General features: G+C 43.8%; 1 protein-coding gene and 1 pseudogene across 1 annotated transcript in view; both read right to left on the minus strand.

The window, feature by feature from the left end:
* Positions 1-802: 802 nt before the first annotated feature.
* Positions 803-19983, minus strand: part of LOC147881069 (putative methyltransferase PMT11) — a 40455-nt gene continuing 21274 nt past the window's right edge. Inside the window, exons 5-9 of the mRNA XM_087402143.1 lie at positions 19481-19640; positions 6432-6689; positions 5385-5507; positions 3896-3973; positions 803-1850 (exon numbers count right to left, since the gene is read on the minus strand). Of these exons, the coding sequence (XP_087258269.1) occupies positions 1643-1850; positions 3896-3973; positions 5385-5507; positions 6432-6689; positions 19481-19640 (827 nt within the window). The 3' untranslated portion in view covers positions 803-1642. The remainder of the gene's footprint in view (positions 1851-3895; positions 3974-5384; positions 5508-6431; positions 6690-19480; positions 19641-19983) is intronic.
* On the minus strand, positions 8784-10233 carry LOC147881070 (uncharacterized; annotated as a pseudogene).

Consider the following 19983-nt stretch of genomic DNA (forward strand, 5'->3'; position numbering starts at 1 on the left):
TGATATTGATTGTGAACATAGCCCAATGCAAGTACTTGTGTTCAAGAATTGGGCTATAAATAGGTTCCTCCCTACGTCAAATCCCTTATGAAGGGAGGCTTTGAAAAAAAACTCCTCCCTCCGACTCTACCCCCTTTCTTACCTAAACCCTTCTCACTATGACTATGGTTTGCCTCTCCTCTTCTTGCTCTTCCAAAAGTTGTGCGGTGTGTATAATCTAGTTCAATTTTGTTCAATTTGCTTTGGTTCGATTTAGTTACGTGAGGGCTTTTGAATGTGGTTAGCTTGGTTAGGTCAAGCGCATTTCAAGTGATTCTCTAATGCAAAACTAGCAAGTAGTTTTAGTGTGATAGGCATTATATACTATTACATATGAATTTTTGAAGAAAGGAAACCCATCATGCATACATGGAATTGAATTTACTACACGAGGTCCCCATGTGGCCTTGTGCTATGACGTTAAATAAGAGTGTTTGAAAGGAAACCCATCATGCATTACATGGAATTGAATTTACAACACGAGGTCCCCATGTGGCCTTGTGTTGTAACATTAAATAAGGGGTTTACACACTAGCCCACCAGTGGGCATGCCCAAGGCTGATGGACGAGCAAGATTGCTGCCCACAGCTCGCCACGCCATAGTGTGTAAACGACCTAAGGCAACAATTATATAATACAGCATTGAGCCCTATTTTGTGGTATTTTGAATTTAAATAAGAACACTATCCGTACATACATGCATGCCACAATCCCTTGCTTCTATGGGTATCTTTTTATGACAAGATTCATATGCATCCTCCCAAATCTAGATTTCAGGACTTGCATTACAAAACTTTCCAGGCTGTGCTCTCTTGAATTCTCATTCTCAGGACTTTGAAGACTAATAATAGTCTCTGAGCATAGAGAAGCACTCAAGGCAGCACATCATACACTTGAGTAGGTTGCATATCTTCCTCTGGCATTGTTCAAAGCCCTTGCTCTCATGACAAGGTACGAGACCAATATTCTTCATTTGAAGTCTTAAAGAGTTCTGCCCAATAACAAAACAGAAGGTAGCAGAAGTTGTAGAGGCAAGAGAGCAGGAATTGAAGAAGAGAGAGCATAGTCGATTGTGCGGAGGAGACGAAGAGCGAGCAGGACCAGTGTATAAGGGCGGGCTTAAACTTCAAACATGATTTACTGATTACAAAAATGGGAATTTTTATTAGCCCCGCAAAATGGTGCAATGTCACCAAATATCAAAGACAAGACAAGGAATGGTAAATCACCTACAAAGAACACAATACGTACGAATAATTGAACCATGACAAGCGACTGTACAGTCTTACTCGTTAAATAGAACTTTGCATTACTCAGCTATAGGTTTCGGACCAGAATTCCTCTTGATCCCTGCCCATTCATTCCCGTTTTCCGAGTTTTGCTCATGCTCCAAGCATGAAGCTCCCTTAATAGAGGCCTTCATTTGTATGTTTTTGGCTGTTGATAATCTCTGGATGGGAGCGCACTGTAATTCACCTCTGATAGTAGAGAAAGAATGCCGTGTGCTCCAGCAACAATTCATGCATGTCAAAGAAGCTTCTTGCAAGAAAGCAGCTTACCTTTTCCGCAATGTCCGCTTAATTACGTATGCTCCAGCAACAATTCATGCATGCCAAAGAAGCTTTTTGCAAAAGAGCAGCTTATCTTTTCCGTAAGGTCCACTTTCAGTTTCCAAAATGCGAGTTTGCCACCTTGCTGATCTCGCAATAGCTTCCACTTCTTCAATCACGTCCAAGGAATCACGAATGAGAACGTGTCCCCCAGGACGTAGCATTCGATCCATTTCCACAATAATTTGTGCTATGCTGCATCTGCAAACGTATAGGAATTAGCATCTACTTTCCACAGTGATATCTGCTCCTCCCACATTTAGACTTCCCTGAGTCATCAGGATCTGTATTATATTTAGTTGTGGACACAATTAAGGTCCCATGTTACACAATACTATACTATGCAGTTTTTATTTGCGCTACATACTGTTGTCTATCGCTAAAGAGAGTAAACCCCACAGGTCGTGATAATCCTGTATTGTATGCAAATAAACATGGCTGTAACTGACGCTCACATTCATGCACCAACCCCTACCCCCAAACAAACACATATACCATGCATGTGAGAAAAGGATGCTTGATGGGAGTTAGAGCTCATTCTGCAAGGTATGCCGTCCCCTTCATAACAGATTTTTTTAAAAGCTCACTTCACTGGAAAGGCCTCCCAGATGATGAGGATCTTGTGGGGATGTGGTTCGGAAGCCCCCCTCACTGGGAAGGCCTCCCCTATGATGAGGATCTTGATGCGGCACATTGGCAATGCCCCTTCTGAGCCATGCCTCGATGTAGTGAGGAAATAGAGAAGCATCCACTCATATGGCACAAGGTCTATGACTAGAAGGGGTTGGTTGGTAGATCCATGGAAGCACTGACCACACAACCTCCCTTGCACTAGAGCCTTATTACACATGAGGGGGGCAAGAAGAGAGAGAGAGAGAGAGAGAGAGAGAGAGAGAGAGAGATCCATTCCACAGGCCTAGAGAGGGGCTTCCACACAAATTCCTGCCCTTCAAACTTTTTTAAAAGTTCCATCTATCGAATTGAATAAGAAGATGGAAATTTGGTTAATGAGGATCAAAATCCTGGTAATTCCGAAACCCGGAGGGCTCAGAAAAGGAAACGCAAATGACGATTCTCTGGCACTCCAGATTGAAAGGCTCTCTCAGCTACAGTCCCTTTCAAAGAGATATACTTTGCATGCCACTACAATTTGAGAGAGGATGGGAGCCTTTGGCCAGTGTTCTATGGTACAAGTCCCAAGGAGCCCTCCAATCAGAGTCTCCCGCCTTACACACAGATCCCATGGATGACCACTCCCGACACGCAATAATGGCAGAGGATCACAGTAGTAGAGAGGTTAGGCAAGCATTGGGCCATCAAAGGCGTAAGGGGACCTCTAGAGTGGTTTTGATCAATCTAGGCTAGGCAAATTGCGTGGACCATGCACACACCTTTCTGGAGCATCACTCGCATTGGTAGACTCTTCTAGGTAGCAGCTTCTTCTTAGACCCCTTGCGTGAGAGACGTTGCCTTCAGCAGCAGGTACTGCACACACCCCTCTCCATGACGAGGGAGGCACGTGGAACTGCTCTGTAGTAGGATCTCATGGGACTGCCCTTCAGCTCAAGCGATCTGACAGTACTCACTCATGATTATCTTACTTTTAGGACAAGATACTGAGAGTGTTCACTTGTGGGATGGTAGGGCTCACCAGAGGTGGCAAGCCTTCCTCACGGAAGTGATATCCCTTGCTTACTTCACAAGTTGAAAGGCAGGGAGATCCAGGATGTACAGGTCCACATGCAGTATCCAGTCGAGACTATTGAAGGATGGCATTTGGAAGATAACAGCTAGCGTCACAAATATGGCATATTTGCATTGCACGTGAGGGGGAACAGCAGGTTTGAGCTGCTGCCACCATCGTCAATACATGGCTTGAAGCCATTTATACCTTGCGCTTTAGTAAAAGCAAGGACCCAAGGGCTCCAAGAAGAGCACACAAGTCTTCAGTATTCCCACAAGGCTTAGCCTGCAGGTATTTTATACATTCTCGTGGATCAGGAATCCACTTGAGTAAATTTTTCACAAAACTCCAATTAAAAAGTCTACATGCTTATCATCAACATGAAAGAGAATCAGATGCAATGAATCTTAGACCACAAAACTTGACCAGTAAGTACAGGTATGTGAGCTATGAAGGAAGACATATTGAAAGGTTGCAGGAAAAAAACTAGTGTGAGCACGTAAAGAACAGTCATTAAGAGGTTAAATAAGAGTAGCTTTGTTAGGTAAGACAAACTACCTACCTGTTATCCTCCAGAGTAAACAAGCCAGCTGCATGGAGAAGATCATAAGTCCGAGGATAAGTATCAAACGACTCACACCTGCAAATGTGTGCATGTAAGTGTACCCTCAAAGAAACACGCTGCAGAAAACAAGATATGAAAGAAATCCACATCTTTATATATAGTGTAGAAGAGTATTAAAAAACATATAGCTTAACTAGCTCTATTTGGTTACAATTTGGAGACCCCTACAATAAAGCAGGTTTTTTTTCGTACAAGAGAAACACATGGTAAGATCTAATCACTTTTGAGAGGAATTTCATAGCATACTCTCAAGAATCAGACCGTTAGCTTAGAAAAATCAAAGCAAAAGTATTGGAATTGCTCGTAAAAACACTACCAACTCGCAGAAGGAATGTGTATAGGAGTGTGAAAATTCTATAATGAGTGGGGTTTTGGGGGACTTTCGGTGGTGGTGCGAAGTAATTTGACTTCATGCTACATATCAACACCCCCCCCCCCTTTGTTAGAGGTGACATCTCCTGTATCATAGAGTGAGGGCCTTGGTTGTGGGTCTGCCCGTCCATGAGAGGTAGAGTGAGGGCCTTGCTTGCGGATTTGCCCGCCCGGGAGAGGTAGAGGGGGATAGTCATGGGGGCTGCTCAGTCCAGGGCTGTACGGAGGAGGGCGGGGCTGTTTTCACCCGCCCCCACGCCCATACAAGGCCACTTGCTGCGGCATCTGCTGCTGACTGTACCAGAGGGGTGGGTGCGGGGTGGTTTTTCCTGGCCCCGGGCCCATTGTATGGCTGCCACCAGGCCGTCTTGATGACACCTAGGTGGTGCCTTGATTGGGGGTCAACCAGGCGCCCAACCCTGGTCACACGACCCGACCAGAAGGTCTGGTATACCCTGGGTCTCGTCCCCCTGGTCGGCCAGGATACCCCCCTCAAGTTAGTCCTCTAGGGCAGGGGGAAGGCCCTATATATAGGGCCCCTCTCCCCTCATTGTTCTCATCTCAGTGTGGACTCTCAATGCATCCTTGAGTAGAGGTTTTCCCCCAGCAATGGCGGGGTTTTCTTCTGAGATCCCTTTGCGTTTTTTCTCTCCTTCCCAGTTCAGTTTGTGAGTGGTTTGCTCTCTCTCACCATTGTTGTTCAGTTCCACTGCGCTTCTCAACCCCACCCCCCAAGTCCCCATTTTCTTCTTGCTCGATATAGACTTGTCATATACAATGCACATTCCTTCCACAAGTTGGTATTGCTTTTACCAGCAATTCCAAGACTTCTGCTTCGATCTGTCTAAGCTAAAGGCCTAATGCTTAAGATATGCCATGCTAAGTTTTACTTTGTGCTTCCATTTGTATGACACAGAAAAAATAAGCAAGGTTGAAATTGAGGCAATTACTCCCAAATTGGCCCATCGTCTACTCGATTCCCACGGTGGATGCATCAAGTAGTGCCTTCCTGCCAAATTAGTAGTGCAACATTTTGAGAAAAGTTACCACTTACCAATCATGAGCGACACCTATAAGCCCACGGTCATAGATGATAGGCAAGGTATTGATAGCATTTATTGGAACTACATTCATCACCCACCAGTCCACCTTTGAATCTACCATAGCTGCTGCAAACCTGCATAACATGTACTCAAGCATAATCAACTTTGTTTTACTTCATCTTCACATGACAAACATACCAATCAAATATGATTTTGACTTCAGCAAGCACAGTGGTATTACAAAGTAAATACAACAAAATTCCATCTTTTTAAAATGCACCATTTACAAATGTTATGTCAGAAAGATACTCCAACAGGCTGGGAATGTCAAAGACTTTTCAAGCATTTTGATAACATGTTCCATACATACAAGCTAAACACGAATGCAGCAGGAACTGATGATTAAAACAGAACTCTTTGATGAGCTGGGTGCTATGGAGCCAATATTAACATAAAAATTTGAAGTTGCTAGTTGATGTTCGGTGAATTATGATTGCCTAGGATAGCCTCGGAATTACCTATGGGCCACACCTACATTTAACGTAGCACAATATGCTGCAGTTAACATAGTTCAAATTTAAGGAGAGGTCAGAATATTCATCATACAAAGGATGGGAGACTATGTATAGAATTTCATGGCAGGTTCTCATGTGTGGCCTGAAAACGAGGGAAACAAAGTGTATGCTGTAATTGCAGCCGACATGCAAGCAAGCTCATCGTGGGGGACAAGAAATTATATTATCATAAAGAGTGAATCTGGGAAGGAGTATAGTGCATTGTATCTTTTTAATTGTTTTCATCAAGAATCTGGGAAGGAGTCCGACTCGAGACATGCACACTACCATGAGTTTGAAATTTGTTTTCAGTAATCAACATAGTCCATCATGGGATGTAAACACTTTGACATTTGTTAAGTTTGTAGTGATCCACACTTTGCACTAACACTCTCCTTGAATCACCTCTGCCTATTTAGTCATGATTTGTATGCAGTCAACCAAAACTGTTTATTTTCCATACTTTTGTGCTAGTGACCACCATCAAAGAAAAGAAAACGTTACCCTCCATAGCCAGCATTCATGTCCATCACATTTCGAACTTCTTGAACTTTTAATCCAAGACCACGTAGATAACCACCAACAATTGCATCCCAATAGCGCTGCTCAGCAATGAAAACCTGTTCTTTAGCGTCCTTTGCATCACTTTTCAATGTAAGCAAGCTTGGTGGAGGAGTATGCAACCGAGTTGGCCATAAAGAGAGATTTTTTTGTGTCCAGTTCTGAGGCAGTGGTGTGATACATTGTGACATTGGAACATACCTGCGAAAACCCTTGTAGAATGACAATTCGTTCAACAATAATACATAAAAGAAAATGGCAACCAAGCAACATGCAGCGAAAACAAACTTTCATTCGACCATCACAAAAACGATGTGTTGGATTTTAAACGAATATATCTCACTCTTGAACCCAACCAGTTTATCTAGTCACCCCATCCCTCATTCCAGAACCGTATCTTTCATCTCTACACCATCACTCATTCCATAACCATGTCTTTCATGTCTACTTCCTTGCCCACAGCTTGTGCACTCCTTTCTTCTTATCTTCTCACTCTCTTATCAGATAGACTCAAAACAGCAGCTATCAGGTACTGGATACTCATCAATACATATACAGATCAAAGCATCATGGCACCATGGCATCACACCATCTCACTACAGAACGCATATAAAATATGTCAACACAGAACACATTGTTTGCAACGAGCAAAAGAAGCCATGCCTGCGCCCACATGCAGACGAAAATTCAGTTCTTTTCAACTCTATTAGCTATGGGCAGTACACTTAGTCCAGTTAACCCATATACATTGCATGATCATATTGGGTCTACACAACACCTCCATGATGATCACCATTGCAACGCACTATTGTGCAAAACTGTTTAATACTAAGGTCTAGCTATGCTGGGCCATCCATAATTGCAGCACTCCCTTTCAGGAAAGAACATGACTATATACCTTGTACGTCTAGAATATATCCAATCGTACAAATTTAGAAATTTTGTTGTTCTAAAGTCCAAAAAATACACATAAAATAAAAGAGAAATTAAAAAAAAAAGAGGTAACAAATTGTTTGAAAAACAAAAGGAAGGCATACTTAGCAAGCAAAGCAATACTCATGCCGTCATCAGTGCTCAAGCATAAGCAGCTATACTGGGTTTATAAAGACCCGCGGAGTCTCTTAGGCAAACCCAGTGCTTACTAAAATACATCAAATAAACAAAAGAGAAAGAACTCTACTCTCAACCCATGATCAATCTCAGCAGCAATCAGTCCCACCTTCTGTAAGGTCTTAGAATTGATGAAACTATGAGTGCTACCGCTGTCCACAAGCATGTGAACAGTCCTACCATTAATTTGCCCTTTCAATCTAATAGTTTCAGCACTTTTAGCACCCATCAAGGCATGAAAAGAGAGAGCATAAATTGTTTGCTGCGCATCCCAATAGATCTCCTCCCCGTCCACAGGAGCATTTCCATCTGCATCCTCTTGGGCAAGAAATGGCATAGCAACCTGATGTTCCATAAGAAAAGACGTAGGTCTACGACCTCGCATGCCACGAGTAGGCTGAATGTCCAGTGATGACATAACATGAATATCATGACCAGTTGCACCATGGTTGACACGTCCGATCATGTTCGATATGTACCGTTCAATATTAGCACGGTACTACTAAAAAAACTAAAAAATATTGGGCGTACATTCGATGGTATGTTCGATACAAAAAAAGAGAGAGATTTTAGAGTTTTAGAGTAAGTACAAGCTTTTCTTGAATGGACATTCAATGCTTAGAAGATGTCCATAACTTGATTCTTCAAAGTTGAAACACAAACATTCTGCATGTTGCATATGTGCAATTTGCAAAACTTAAAAGAACCGAAGATATATCATAATTCATGTTAAAAGTATTGAAGATTTATCATTACAAATAGTAGCGAGTCGTGACTCATGACATAAAGTAGTGAGTACAAAAAGGGGGACCAAGGTCTAATATAGATACAAAAAGCTTTACTACTACAGGCAAGAGCCTAGGGCCTAGGGCCTGGCCTCTACGGACTCCCATCACTATCAAATCCAAGACTATGATCACTCTCACTAGAGGATGATGAGGATCCATGAGACCCCTCACCATAGTCACCCTCACTAAGAACATTGCCCTCATCATCATACTCCAGCTCTCTAACCATAGGGGTGTCCTCAGCAACGGATGCGGTTGATATGCCCCCAGAGCCGCGCCTCACATAGGTCCGGGGAGTCGATGGCACGGATGTCCTAATACGGGCTATGGATGCTCTGCCACCACGAGTGCCACCAACTGGAACAGCGACCCTTCTCCCAATGCGAGTGCGTGACACTCATCGATCTATCTCCTCCAGCTCCAAGTAGAGGTCCCTGAAAATATGGTCCTGCTCTGGATCGCACTCTCTAGTAACACTTCTAAGATTATTTGCCAATAGCTTGCACTCATCCACATTTACCTGAAAATTTGACGTGTGGACTATAGTTAGAACTTAAGACCTATAACTTACAAGTGTCAAGTGACAAGTACCACTGTGTACAACTTACATAGGAACAAATCGTGTCTTTGATGACTTCTTGAGCTCCAAGTCAGAGTAGATACGAAAGATGGCAAGAAGCTTGTTTTTGGAGTTGATGAAGCTCACAATGGAGCAAGTGTCACTCACAATGGTCTTTACCCACGGCAATTTACCTATGTCCTCCATGAGAAGGTCAAGGCAATGACTAGCACATGGAGTCCACACTATTGAGGGAAACTCCCCTTCAAGCATGCGACCCATTTACCTACAATTCGAGGCAATGTCCGTTACGACTTGCACCACATTTGGGGGACCGACCTACATCAACTTGTAAGATTCAAGAAGAAGAAGAAGTAGATTTGCTTATGGAGATCAAAGAATATAAAGAAGCTAGTTGCTACATGACTCTCAACTTACCTCAAGTATAGCATCCCGAATGTGACGATAGATACAGTGGTTTTTCTTCCCTTCTCTCTGGCATCCACAGCCCGCAAGAAGTATGTGCCAAGAGGACAAGAGACAAGAATGTTGATGATGCCTCTCTTCTTTCTATCACACCATCCATCGGAGAGAATGGAGCATCCATGCTTGGCCCACCCGGCATGCACGGGCTCGAGAGACTTTTTGATTCTCTCTCTCTGTTCATCTAGCTTCTTGGTACGCATGTCGTTGTAGATAACTCCATCCCATTCTTCACATGGACCAACTGAGGCTATGGCTTTCACTATTCTTCGCCAGCGTTCACATCGAAGCACATGGAAAGAGAGATTGCACTCAATGACAGTGCAGGCAATCTCTATTTCAGCTTGTCTCTGCCGCTCCTTCTAGAATGACAATGGACCGGAGAGGCCACCCGTGGCTTGGGCAAGAGTGGCTTGCCTCCTCCTTGGAGCATCACTTGTCTTTGTTCTCTTTAATGCCGTACCGGAGGACATAGCAGCCCGAACAGAGGCAACGGAGACGGATTGAGAGGCCTCATCCTCCGCTTCGGATGAGGAAATGTCTAGGCACACCAACTCCTCTCGTGCCATAGAGGTCTTCTTCCTTCGCTTCAAGAGTAAGTACTTTTGACAATAATCTTGAAAAATGTCATCGGGAATCCCCGTGCATGGTCTGGATTGCCCACCCAACTTACACAAATGGATAAGGCGGGTCACACTACTAGTTGGGATCTTGGGGCAATACTTGCAATGCCACTTGCAAACATTGAACTTCTCTTTCGCTAAGCACAATGCAAGGAAAAGGCTTCATGAATATTTGATGGCATTGCAGGAGAGAGAGAGAGAGAGAGAGATGAGGAGGGAGAAGGGCGGAGAGGCTTGAATCTTGATGCTTGGAGAAAGGGAGAGAGATGGAGATGGAGAAGGGGAGAGATGGAGATGGAGAGGAGCTTGATGGAGAGGGAGAGGGAGATGGAGATGGAGGGAGAGCTTGATGGAGAGGCCCGAGGGAGATGGAGAGAGAGCTTGATGGAGAGAGAGAGAGCTTGAAGAAGAGGGAGCTTGATGGAGATGGAGAAGTGATGGAGAAGTGATGGAGGAGGGGGATGAAGAGGAAGCTTGATGGAGATGGAGGGGAGCTTGATGGACAGGTAGAGGGAGGTGGAGGGGGAGGGGGAGAGGAAGAGGGAGATGGAGATGGAGAGGAAGAGGAAGATGGAGGGGTGACAGATAGAGAGGCATGTTCTTGGAAGTTGGAGGGAGAGGGAGATGGAGAGGTGGGCAGCGGGCTGCTTGATGGCTAAGGAGATGGAGAGGGAAGAGTGCTTGGTGGAGAGGGGGAGGGGTGAGAGGGGTATATATAGAGGTTTGGAGGAGAGGCTGGCCCCAAACCGTCAAAAACGGGCCAAAATGGGCAGATCTGCAAACCCTAATCGGCCAAAACCCTTAAACACAGTCGACCGTACGGAACGTACGGATCGTTCTGCACATCGAACATAGGCAACCCTGAGTTGCACCCCCCCCCGATCAAAAGGGAAATCAATCCCCTTCGTGGCTCCATTTTCAAGAGCCTCATCCGCATCATGTGTTGTCTCATCATGAGAGGCATCAAATGATTTATGAATCTGTGGCATCAACCAAATCCTCATCATCAAAGATTTCAATGATCATATTGAGCTTGGCTGAACCAGTATTCCTTGCAAACATCCCAATGCTCAGGGGTCCATTTCTCCCCACACTTAAAGCATAAGTTTGCCTTTTTTATACTGTCCAATGTCCATTATGGCCCTAGTATACTGCTTAATTTCTGATTTTTCATTTCCAGCAGTAGGCTTAGTTCCTGGCTTGGCATCTGATGGCTTGTATGGCCTGGCATAGGGCATTTTACTACCTGAAACAGTAGGAAACCTTGGAAAGGGCACTGCTGCAAAATTTTTATCATGCCAGTCACCCATCTTAGGCTTCTTCTCAGCCTCATTTGCAGCACCATGTATGCTACCCCTTTGGCTTCTAAGCAAGGGCACTCTAGCCTCCCTTTCAGTGTGTTTAAAGTCGTTTTTTCAGTGATATTTAACTAATGGAATGGCTGGAAATGATGCATTGTGGCTGTGAGTAGTGTGGATGTCAAGTTAGTTACAGTTTACTTCCCTTTAGCTTGCTAGAGGCCAGTTTCAATTGGAATACGACTGGTCACCTCCCCAATTGTGAGCCCCCAAATGAGGAGTGCATTGGGGGGTGGACCATAGCTTGATAGGTTTAGGCATGGGGCTGCCACACAGGCAGCAGATAAGCTGTCATGTAGGCAGCAAAGAGAAAGGACAGGTACCTAGCAAGGGAGACACGCCATGGAGGGCAGACCTTGCAAAGGAACATCCAGATGCTGTCCACACATGGAGAGGACAGAAATGCACGGGTCAGCAAGCTTTGGAGGACCCTAGGGACATGGAGATAGAGGCAGGATTATGGGAAGCCCTGCCTGGGCCAGTGGCAGCCAGCTACGTGGCAGCAAAAGCCTTGCAAATGAGCCCCCAGAGGGGAATTTAAAGGGGCTGCAAGGACTGAGTCAGTTTTGGGGCAGACAAAAGTCGGCCAATTTGGCTGGGCCCTGAGCCCTATAAAAGGAGGCCATTTGGGCCTCATAACACATTACTTGGAGCAGCAATCCAAGAGCAGGAAGGAGCAGCAGGAGGACCATCCTTGGGCCTATACACAGGAGGTGAAGGTGACCTACAGAGGGCTGCAGACTTAGCTCAAGGAGCTGCCCACCTAGGCTGAGTTTCCGGACAGCAAGGTGGAAGAGATCCTTTGGACGGAGAGTCTACATAAGCTCAGTGGAGCACGTAGGCTCAGAGATCTAGAGGTGCCAGGCATACAATAGGAGAACCTTTTGGTATATTGTCTTGTCCAATTTGTGGATGGACGGAAATACATAAGAGTTACTTCTATATTGTCTTGAGCACAGTCTATTTGCTAGTCTGCACACACATGTGAATGGTTGTGAAGTATGAAGCTTGATTTCATAGTGAAACACTTCCGCGTGTGATTCCTATCAATCTTCTGCTGCAGGATACCCTCTGGTTTTCTATGGAGACAGAATGGCCCCACATAGAGAGACTATAGGTTATCCTTCTTGCTCAGATGATCCGGAACAAGCCATCATATTCTACTAGCATAATTTGGGGTTAACCCTCTACAGCTTGATGCAACTTTCAGGTGGTCACTTATCTCCATAGAGTAGGGAAATTTGGCACCATGACATCTTGATGGCACAGATTACCATGGCTGGCCTTGATTGTACTAAAGGCAGAGAACTAGTATGCTCTGACATGCAAATGGCCTGCAAGCTTGGGACTACACATGGACAGACTAACAATGTTCCAGTATAGCCTTGAGGCTCCATCCCATCCACTCAACAGGGTCATCAGAGAGGTCATTATACCTTCACATGTATAGTTAATAGGACCTAGCTAGCGCCCCTTGAACTTTCAGTAAAACTCAGCTTGTCAAGAGATCATTGCTTGCGAATCTCATAGGAGGGCTTTACCGAACCACCAGGCTACACCTAGATCCATCTCCCACATGCACTAAGGATCTTGATCGAGCAGTTTCGAGTTTCTTCTCACAAGCTATAGGTTGAGGCAAGATGGGCTGAGGGCATTCCACATGAAAGACGGATCTGCACTTTATGTGATATACAAGAGACACATATCCCGGCCTATGTTTCATTTATATGTTCCTTGTAGATACATCTGTTGTTTCATGGGTTACTCTAACCCTTGGATTGGTTAGTGATTGAGTTTTTATAGCTTCTTCCCTCACTTAGATTCTTTTTACTCTTTAAAGTTTACTCATGCAAAGATATGAACTGTATGTTACTTAATGAGAAGAATCATTCTACAATAAAATAATTTGGTTGGGTGTTTTATGCCCCACACATTGATTGTCACGAAACGCTGCCTAGTGAAGGAAATGGAGAGAGTGAGAGCTAGAGAGAGTGAGAGAGTCGAAAGCTTGGAAGCTGTAGTTGCTCAATAGAGTGTAAAGAGTACAACACAAAGTAGTGTAGATAAGGTTTTGTCATAGTGACAAAACCTTAGTAGTCACTAACCATAGTTAGTGAACTAACTGCAGTTAGGGGGAAAAACCTCTAAATGAGGGAAAAGTGCCCCTAACTAACTTATTATATTACATTGGTCACTGCTGAATTATATCTATAATTCCAACACCCCCCTGCAGTGCCAATGTCATGTACAAGGCTGATCAATCACCAAACGGATATAAGTTCAGGGCACTGCGAAATGCCTCGAACTTCTCACGTGGTAGTGCTTTGGTGAAGATATCTGCAACGTTGTCATGTGTGGACACAAAGATCATACTGATCTCTCCTGCATGTAACTTCTCTCTGACGTAGTGATAGTGAACCTCAATGTGCTTCGTGCGAGCATGAAACACTGGATTCTTTGCCACTGCAATGGCACTCTGACTATCAGTGAGAATTGGAGAAGGACCCTCCAAAGACAGATGAAGAGCAGCAAATAAACGTCTCAGCCAGACACATTCAACTGTTGCTGTGAAAGCTGCCCTGTACTCAGCTTCACATGATGAGGTAGCCACTGTAGATTGTTTCTTGCTTAGCCATGAAATGCAAGATTTTCCCAAAAAGAAACAATTGCCACTAGTGGACTGCCTAGTGTCATAATCACCAGCCCAATCTGAATCACTGTAGGCATGCATCTGCAAGTCACCCCCCTTGGGAAATAGTAAGCCAAAAGACTTGGTGCCTTGCAAATAACGGAAGATGCGCTTAACTGCCTGCCAATGCATAGTTTTGGGGCTGTGCATGTACCTGCTCACCTGAGATACTGCAAACTGAATATCAGGCCTAGTATTGCAGAGATATATGAGGCATCCAACAGCTTGACTGTAAAGTGTGGCATCAACTGATTCTCCTGCATCATGCATTGTGAGTTTCAGCCCCGGTTCCATAGGAGTAGATATGGGCTTACACTCTTGCATGTTAAATCTGTCCAAAAGTTTCTGAACACTGAAAGAGAGATGCAAGACAAGACTAAGGCATCCCGTGAATCCCATCTCTTTTGCTCAGGAGTATTGACTGTAGCTGCACCAACAACTTGTCCTGCAGCTGCACCTTGTGCACGACCTCTTCCACCTCCTTGGTGAGGACGGGTAGCAGGTGCAATATCTGCTGGTCGGATTTCATCCCCATTGACATAATCCCATAAATTACGAGAAATCAGAATATTACGTACCATGAAACTCCAGAGGGAGTAGTTGGTACCATCCAATTTGTCTTCCTGAGAAAGACCACCGAACTGAAAATCATTCTGATTTTGATGGGCCATATCTGAAAAAGGAATTGAAGCAGATACAAAGCTGAATTCCCTTACTGGGAATAAAATGCACAACTCCCAAAAACCACACCCAAGCACGGGCTGTATATGCAACTTAGATTTCTGCACTTGAGCTGTCAGAAATCTGTCCAAGCATAAAACACTCTCCAAAATCTGCCAAAAGTGTTCCAAACACTCCAAGAAAGGCAGTATGTACTGAATACTCCAAAAAATGCTCTCCAAACACAAAAGCCCCAATTTGTGGCTAGAAATTGCAGCCAGAAAGGGGTAACAATGCTAAAAGCCCCAAATCTGCAATTTTAATACAAAAGCCCCAAATTTCAGACAAATCTGCAATTTTGCTCTTGTGATAGCTTCAAACTTGCCCAATGATTGCAATGGCTGCAATCTGCAAAATGCCCCAAATGTTCTTGCAGAATACTTAGCCAAACAATGGCTGTCTGCAAACTTAGCCTGCCAAAGATCACTTGCCAAATCAAAGATGACCTGCCAAAAATCACCTGCCAAATCTCTTGTCCAAAACCAAGAAGATACCTGCTGCTATACTGAAGCAGATTCAGTACAGATTTACTGTACTGAATACTGTACGGAGATGCCGTACAGTTTGTACGGCACCGTACGCCTGGTACGTCGTCAACAGGTACGGATGACAAATGAAGGAGATGGAGATGTACGGCGCGCAGGTACGGTGAACAGGTAGGTACGACGGTGTACGGTATATGTCCACGGTGTACGGCGCTGTACGGTGTACGGTGCGCAGGTACGGCGTAGTACGCAGATGACGAAACTTTCGAATGAAGGAGATGGTACGAGGATGTACGGCGGCAGCAAATAACGACACCTTCGAAAGGCTTCCGTACAGTCGTACGGACTGTACGGACGGATTGGAGCGGGCTGGAGTTCGAGGTAATACACAGTGATGTCTGTGGTCCCATGAGGACTCCTTCATTGGGTGGTCATCTCTACTTTGTCACATTTATTGATGACTACTCCAATTTTACTTGGGTTTATGGGCTGAAAAAGAAATCTGAAGTGTTCACAGTGTTTAAACACTTTTCAGCCATGGTTGAAAATGAAACCGGGCTCAAGATACAGATATTACGCACGGATAGAGGTGGGGAATACCTATCTGCAGAATTTGATGCTTTCCTCAAACAAAAGGGTATTGTGCATCAGCTCACAGTCAGGCTGACCCCTCAGCAAAATGGCAAAGCTGAGAGGAAAAATAGAACCCTCATGGAGATGGACAGATGTATGCTGAAAAGCAAACACATGCCTCATAAATTCTGGTTAGAGGGTTTGATGTGTGCCAATTACATTTTGAACAGGGCTCCCACTAAGGCTTTAAAAACAAAAACTCCTTTTGAGGTCTGGAATGACAGGAAGCCTTCAGTGGATCACTTCCGAGTCTTTGGATGCCTTGCCTATGCACATGTGCCAGTTGATTTGCGAACAGCTTTAACTGAACCATCCTTCTTGAAGGGAAATCTATGCATTTTACCTAAAATGCACCCTTCACAGGCATGTGGAGGAGGTATCTCAAGAGGGGGCAATGCATCAACCATTGAAAATTTCTGAAGTGTCATTAAGCTGTTGTAATGCATGTGGCCATATCTGGCATGCCATAATTCTGCATTTTGCATGGCAACTGTAGGGGAAGAAATTGCCAAAGCATGAGCTGCTCTTTTCTGAAAAATATCAAGCTGAAAAAGCCCACGCAGCAGAGTACCAGATAACATTAAGGCATAGTTAGCTTCCCTGTCCCGGACAGCACATTTGTCATCCTCAAAGATGACCTGAAATCCCCCTCTGTTAAGAGTGGACACTGAAAGGAGATTTTTGGTTATGCCAGGCACATATAAAACATCAGAAAGTCTGAAAATTGAGCCATCAATTGCAGTGAGCTCAACTTCTCCTGTGCCACGTACTGAATATGAGGAGTTGTTGGCACAAGTGACTTTCTTACCAACAGGGGGTGGATGCAAGGAAGTAAAGAGATACTTCCTCGAAGTGATGTGCTTGGATGCACCGCTGTCAAAATACCATGTGTTCAGTGTTTCATCAACACTGAAAGCAGATGCATCTGAAGGAGAGTCAAAACTGCAAGTCAAAAATGCATATGTATCATCACTGCAAGAAGTTGTACTATCCCGATCATCTGGAACAGCCAACCTAGAATCAGAAATGCAAGATAAAAAGGCATAATCTTGACCAACAAAGTTGGCTGCAGCATCCCCACTGTCAGATGCACAAGGGGCTGAATCTGAAACAGCCATTCCTGAGCTGTTTTTCTTTTCCTTTGCAATCCTTTTCCTGCATTCTGCTATGTGATGACCTGGCTTTTTGCAGTAGTGACAGAAACCCTTCTTTTTGGGCTTGCTTGCATCACTTTTAGCCTTTTGTGAAGGCTGTCCTGACCCACTGGAAGGCTGATTTGCTGCTGTTTTTGCCTGTCCCTTTGTTTTTTATTTGAATTTTGAGAGCATGGCTTGTTCACCTGCACGTGAAGCCAAATTTTTCCTGGTCTGCTCAAATCTCTTGTCCAAAACCAAGAAGATACCTGCTGCTATACTGAAGCAGATTCAGTACAGATTTACTGTACTGAATACTGTACGGAGATGCCGTACAGTTTGTACGGCACCGTACGCCTGGTACGTCGTCAACAGGTACGGATGACAAATGAAGGAGATGGAGATGTACGGCGCGCAGGTACGGTGAACAGGTAGGTACGACGGCGTACGGTATATGTCCACGGTGTACGGCGCTGTACGGTGTACGGTGCGCAGGTACGGCGAAGTACGCAGATGACGAAACTTCCGAATGAAGGAGATGGTACGAGGATGTACGGCGGCAGCAAATAACGACACCTTCGAAAGGCTTCCGTACAGTCGTACGGACTGTACGGACGGATTGGAGCGGGCTGGAGTTCGAGGTAAGGCGCTGGTATGAAGAAGGAGCAGAGGGCACACGGGCCTAGAACCTGCTCTGATACCAAATGAAGGAAATGGAGAGAGTGAGAGCTAGAGAGAGTGAGAGAGTCGAAAGCTTGGAAGCTGTAGTTGCTCAATAGAGTGTAAAGAGTACAACACAAAGTAGTGTAGATAAGGTTTTGTCATAGTGACAAACCCTTAGTAGTCACTAACCATAGTTAGTGAACTAACTGCAGTTAGGGGGAACAACCTCTAAATGAGGGAAAAGTGCCCTAACTAACTTATTATATTACATTGGTCACTGCTGAATTATATCTATAATTCCAACACCTAGCACACCTTGAATATCCTACAAATGCTCATGGAAGTAAAGGAGTAGTTCAATATCCTAGAAAAATCACTACCATTTGCAAGACTCTAGAGGATGATGGCTTTGGGAAACCATCCCAACTCACATGATGTTGGGATGAGTTTTAAGAACCTAGAGGCCTTTTGCAAGAGATTGAGCTTGTGTTGAAGGCATCGAACTTGTCACCTTTTTGTTGACACTTGACTTCTTCTTTCTAGCATTTCTTAATTCAATGTTTTTACACTTGGCATAAATAAATGACACTAACCAAAGACATTTAGAGAAGGATTCAGCCGTGTCACTAACACATAAAGAGAAGCCCTTTGGGGCTCAAATTCAACTAAGAACCTTTTATGTGAAGGAAAAGTCTCAAAGCCCCACTAGGGTGGAATCTTTGGCTTGATCTTACAAGACTTATATTGATCATCTACAAAGCTTAAGTGAACGCACACCATACATGTGAATCCGTTGCATAATATACCTAGATGAATCCAAGAACATTCCCAAACTCATCCTCTAAAAACACAACATAGTGCAGTTTCAATCTCATGATAGTCAACTCACAAGATTGAAAACCATAAACTCCATCATGCATAGCAGGGACTAGCTACTATGACATCCCCACTGACGTCATCAGCACCCAACAATGGGTGTAGACCATAGTATAAAAATATACATGTGAATCCGTTGCATAAATTGCAAGTTGTGTGATTGTACTTGGAACTAAAAGGGAACTTTACTATCGACGCTTGCACTAACTCTAACACCGTCACAATATCGACTTTGGGTTAAATTTTCCATACCGATGTTTTTATAGAACCGGCAACCACATTTGACTACCACGGTACAATAATTCTGGACTTGACAGTCTATGTGCTTAAATGTGTTTGAAGCTCTTATTAGCTTTGCCCTATGTTACATCAAAGCCCAGTTGATACAGCCAAACAATTCAATTCTAAACCAAATACAATCTTAAATTGAACATAAAAAATAATCCTAAGAACTTTGCTACTGCTAAAAAGCACAATGTGGTAATTATTGAACAGTGTTTGCAAGATGGGTTAAAATATTTACAATGTCATATTAAATTGATTAACATTTAAAATTTTACATTTTAAGGACAATGCCGCTAATTTCACAAAGCTGTTTGCCAAGAAAAACACACAGCAACTGAACATATTCCATTGTTTCCAATACAAGAGACTGAAAGCAAAAAGTCAAAAAAGAAGACACTGACAAAGAACTTCCTCGGTATGAAGCAAGCTATACAACTTTATGGAAATTATCATAATCCAATGTGCAGAGCAAATATCTTTTCTGACGATCTATTACACACATGTTCTAATCTGAAAATAGTGTCTAAAACTACTGACTTTGATACTGACAAACTTCTGACTTTGATACTGACAAAGGACAAACTTACCAGACATCGTCTGGGTCAATTTTTGCATCACACAATGGTGGCTCACTTCCACTTGGCTTATTCTCATAGCATGTATTATCAGAAGGTTTCTGCCAGATAGCAAGATATCCTTCCTTCGCCACCAACTTCCAGCATATGCGTTCAGTAATATTGACCATCTCTGCCATTCAACAACATAAAAGCAATTAGTTTACACCATCCTTTCTTTATATTTAGGATTAGAAGGATTATGAAACAAGATATATAACATTCCACACATACATGTCTTACTCAGAATTGATTCAGATATGCTTAAATAGTGCATACAGTCATCAGCCCTCTAGATTCTGCAGCCCATTGTGATCATTTTCAAAAAATTCCATAGTAAAGTTCCTTTTGCCCCAAGCTTACATGTTCTTGTGTAATCCAGTGGAGGGAAATACACATGCACACCCACTACACGTATTGGCGTGCGTATTTACTCACTCCCTCATTTATTTCTTTTTTTTCACGTTCTAACTGAA

Source organism: Dipteris shenzhenensis, chromosome 31 (assembly GCF_047967505.1).
Source record: "Dipteris shenzhenensis isolate YYH24624 ecotype China chromosome 31, Dip_SZ_1.0, whole genome shotgun sequence".
Taxonomy (NCBI): domain Eukaryota; kingdom Viridiplantae; phylum Streptophyta; class Polypodiopsida; order Gleicheniales; family Dipteridaceae; genus Dipteris; species Dipteris shenzhenensis.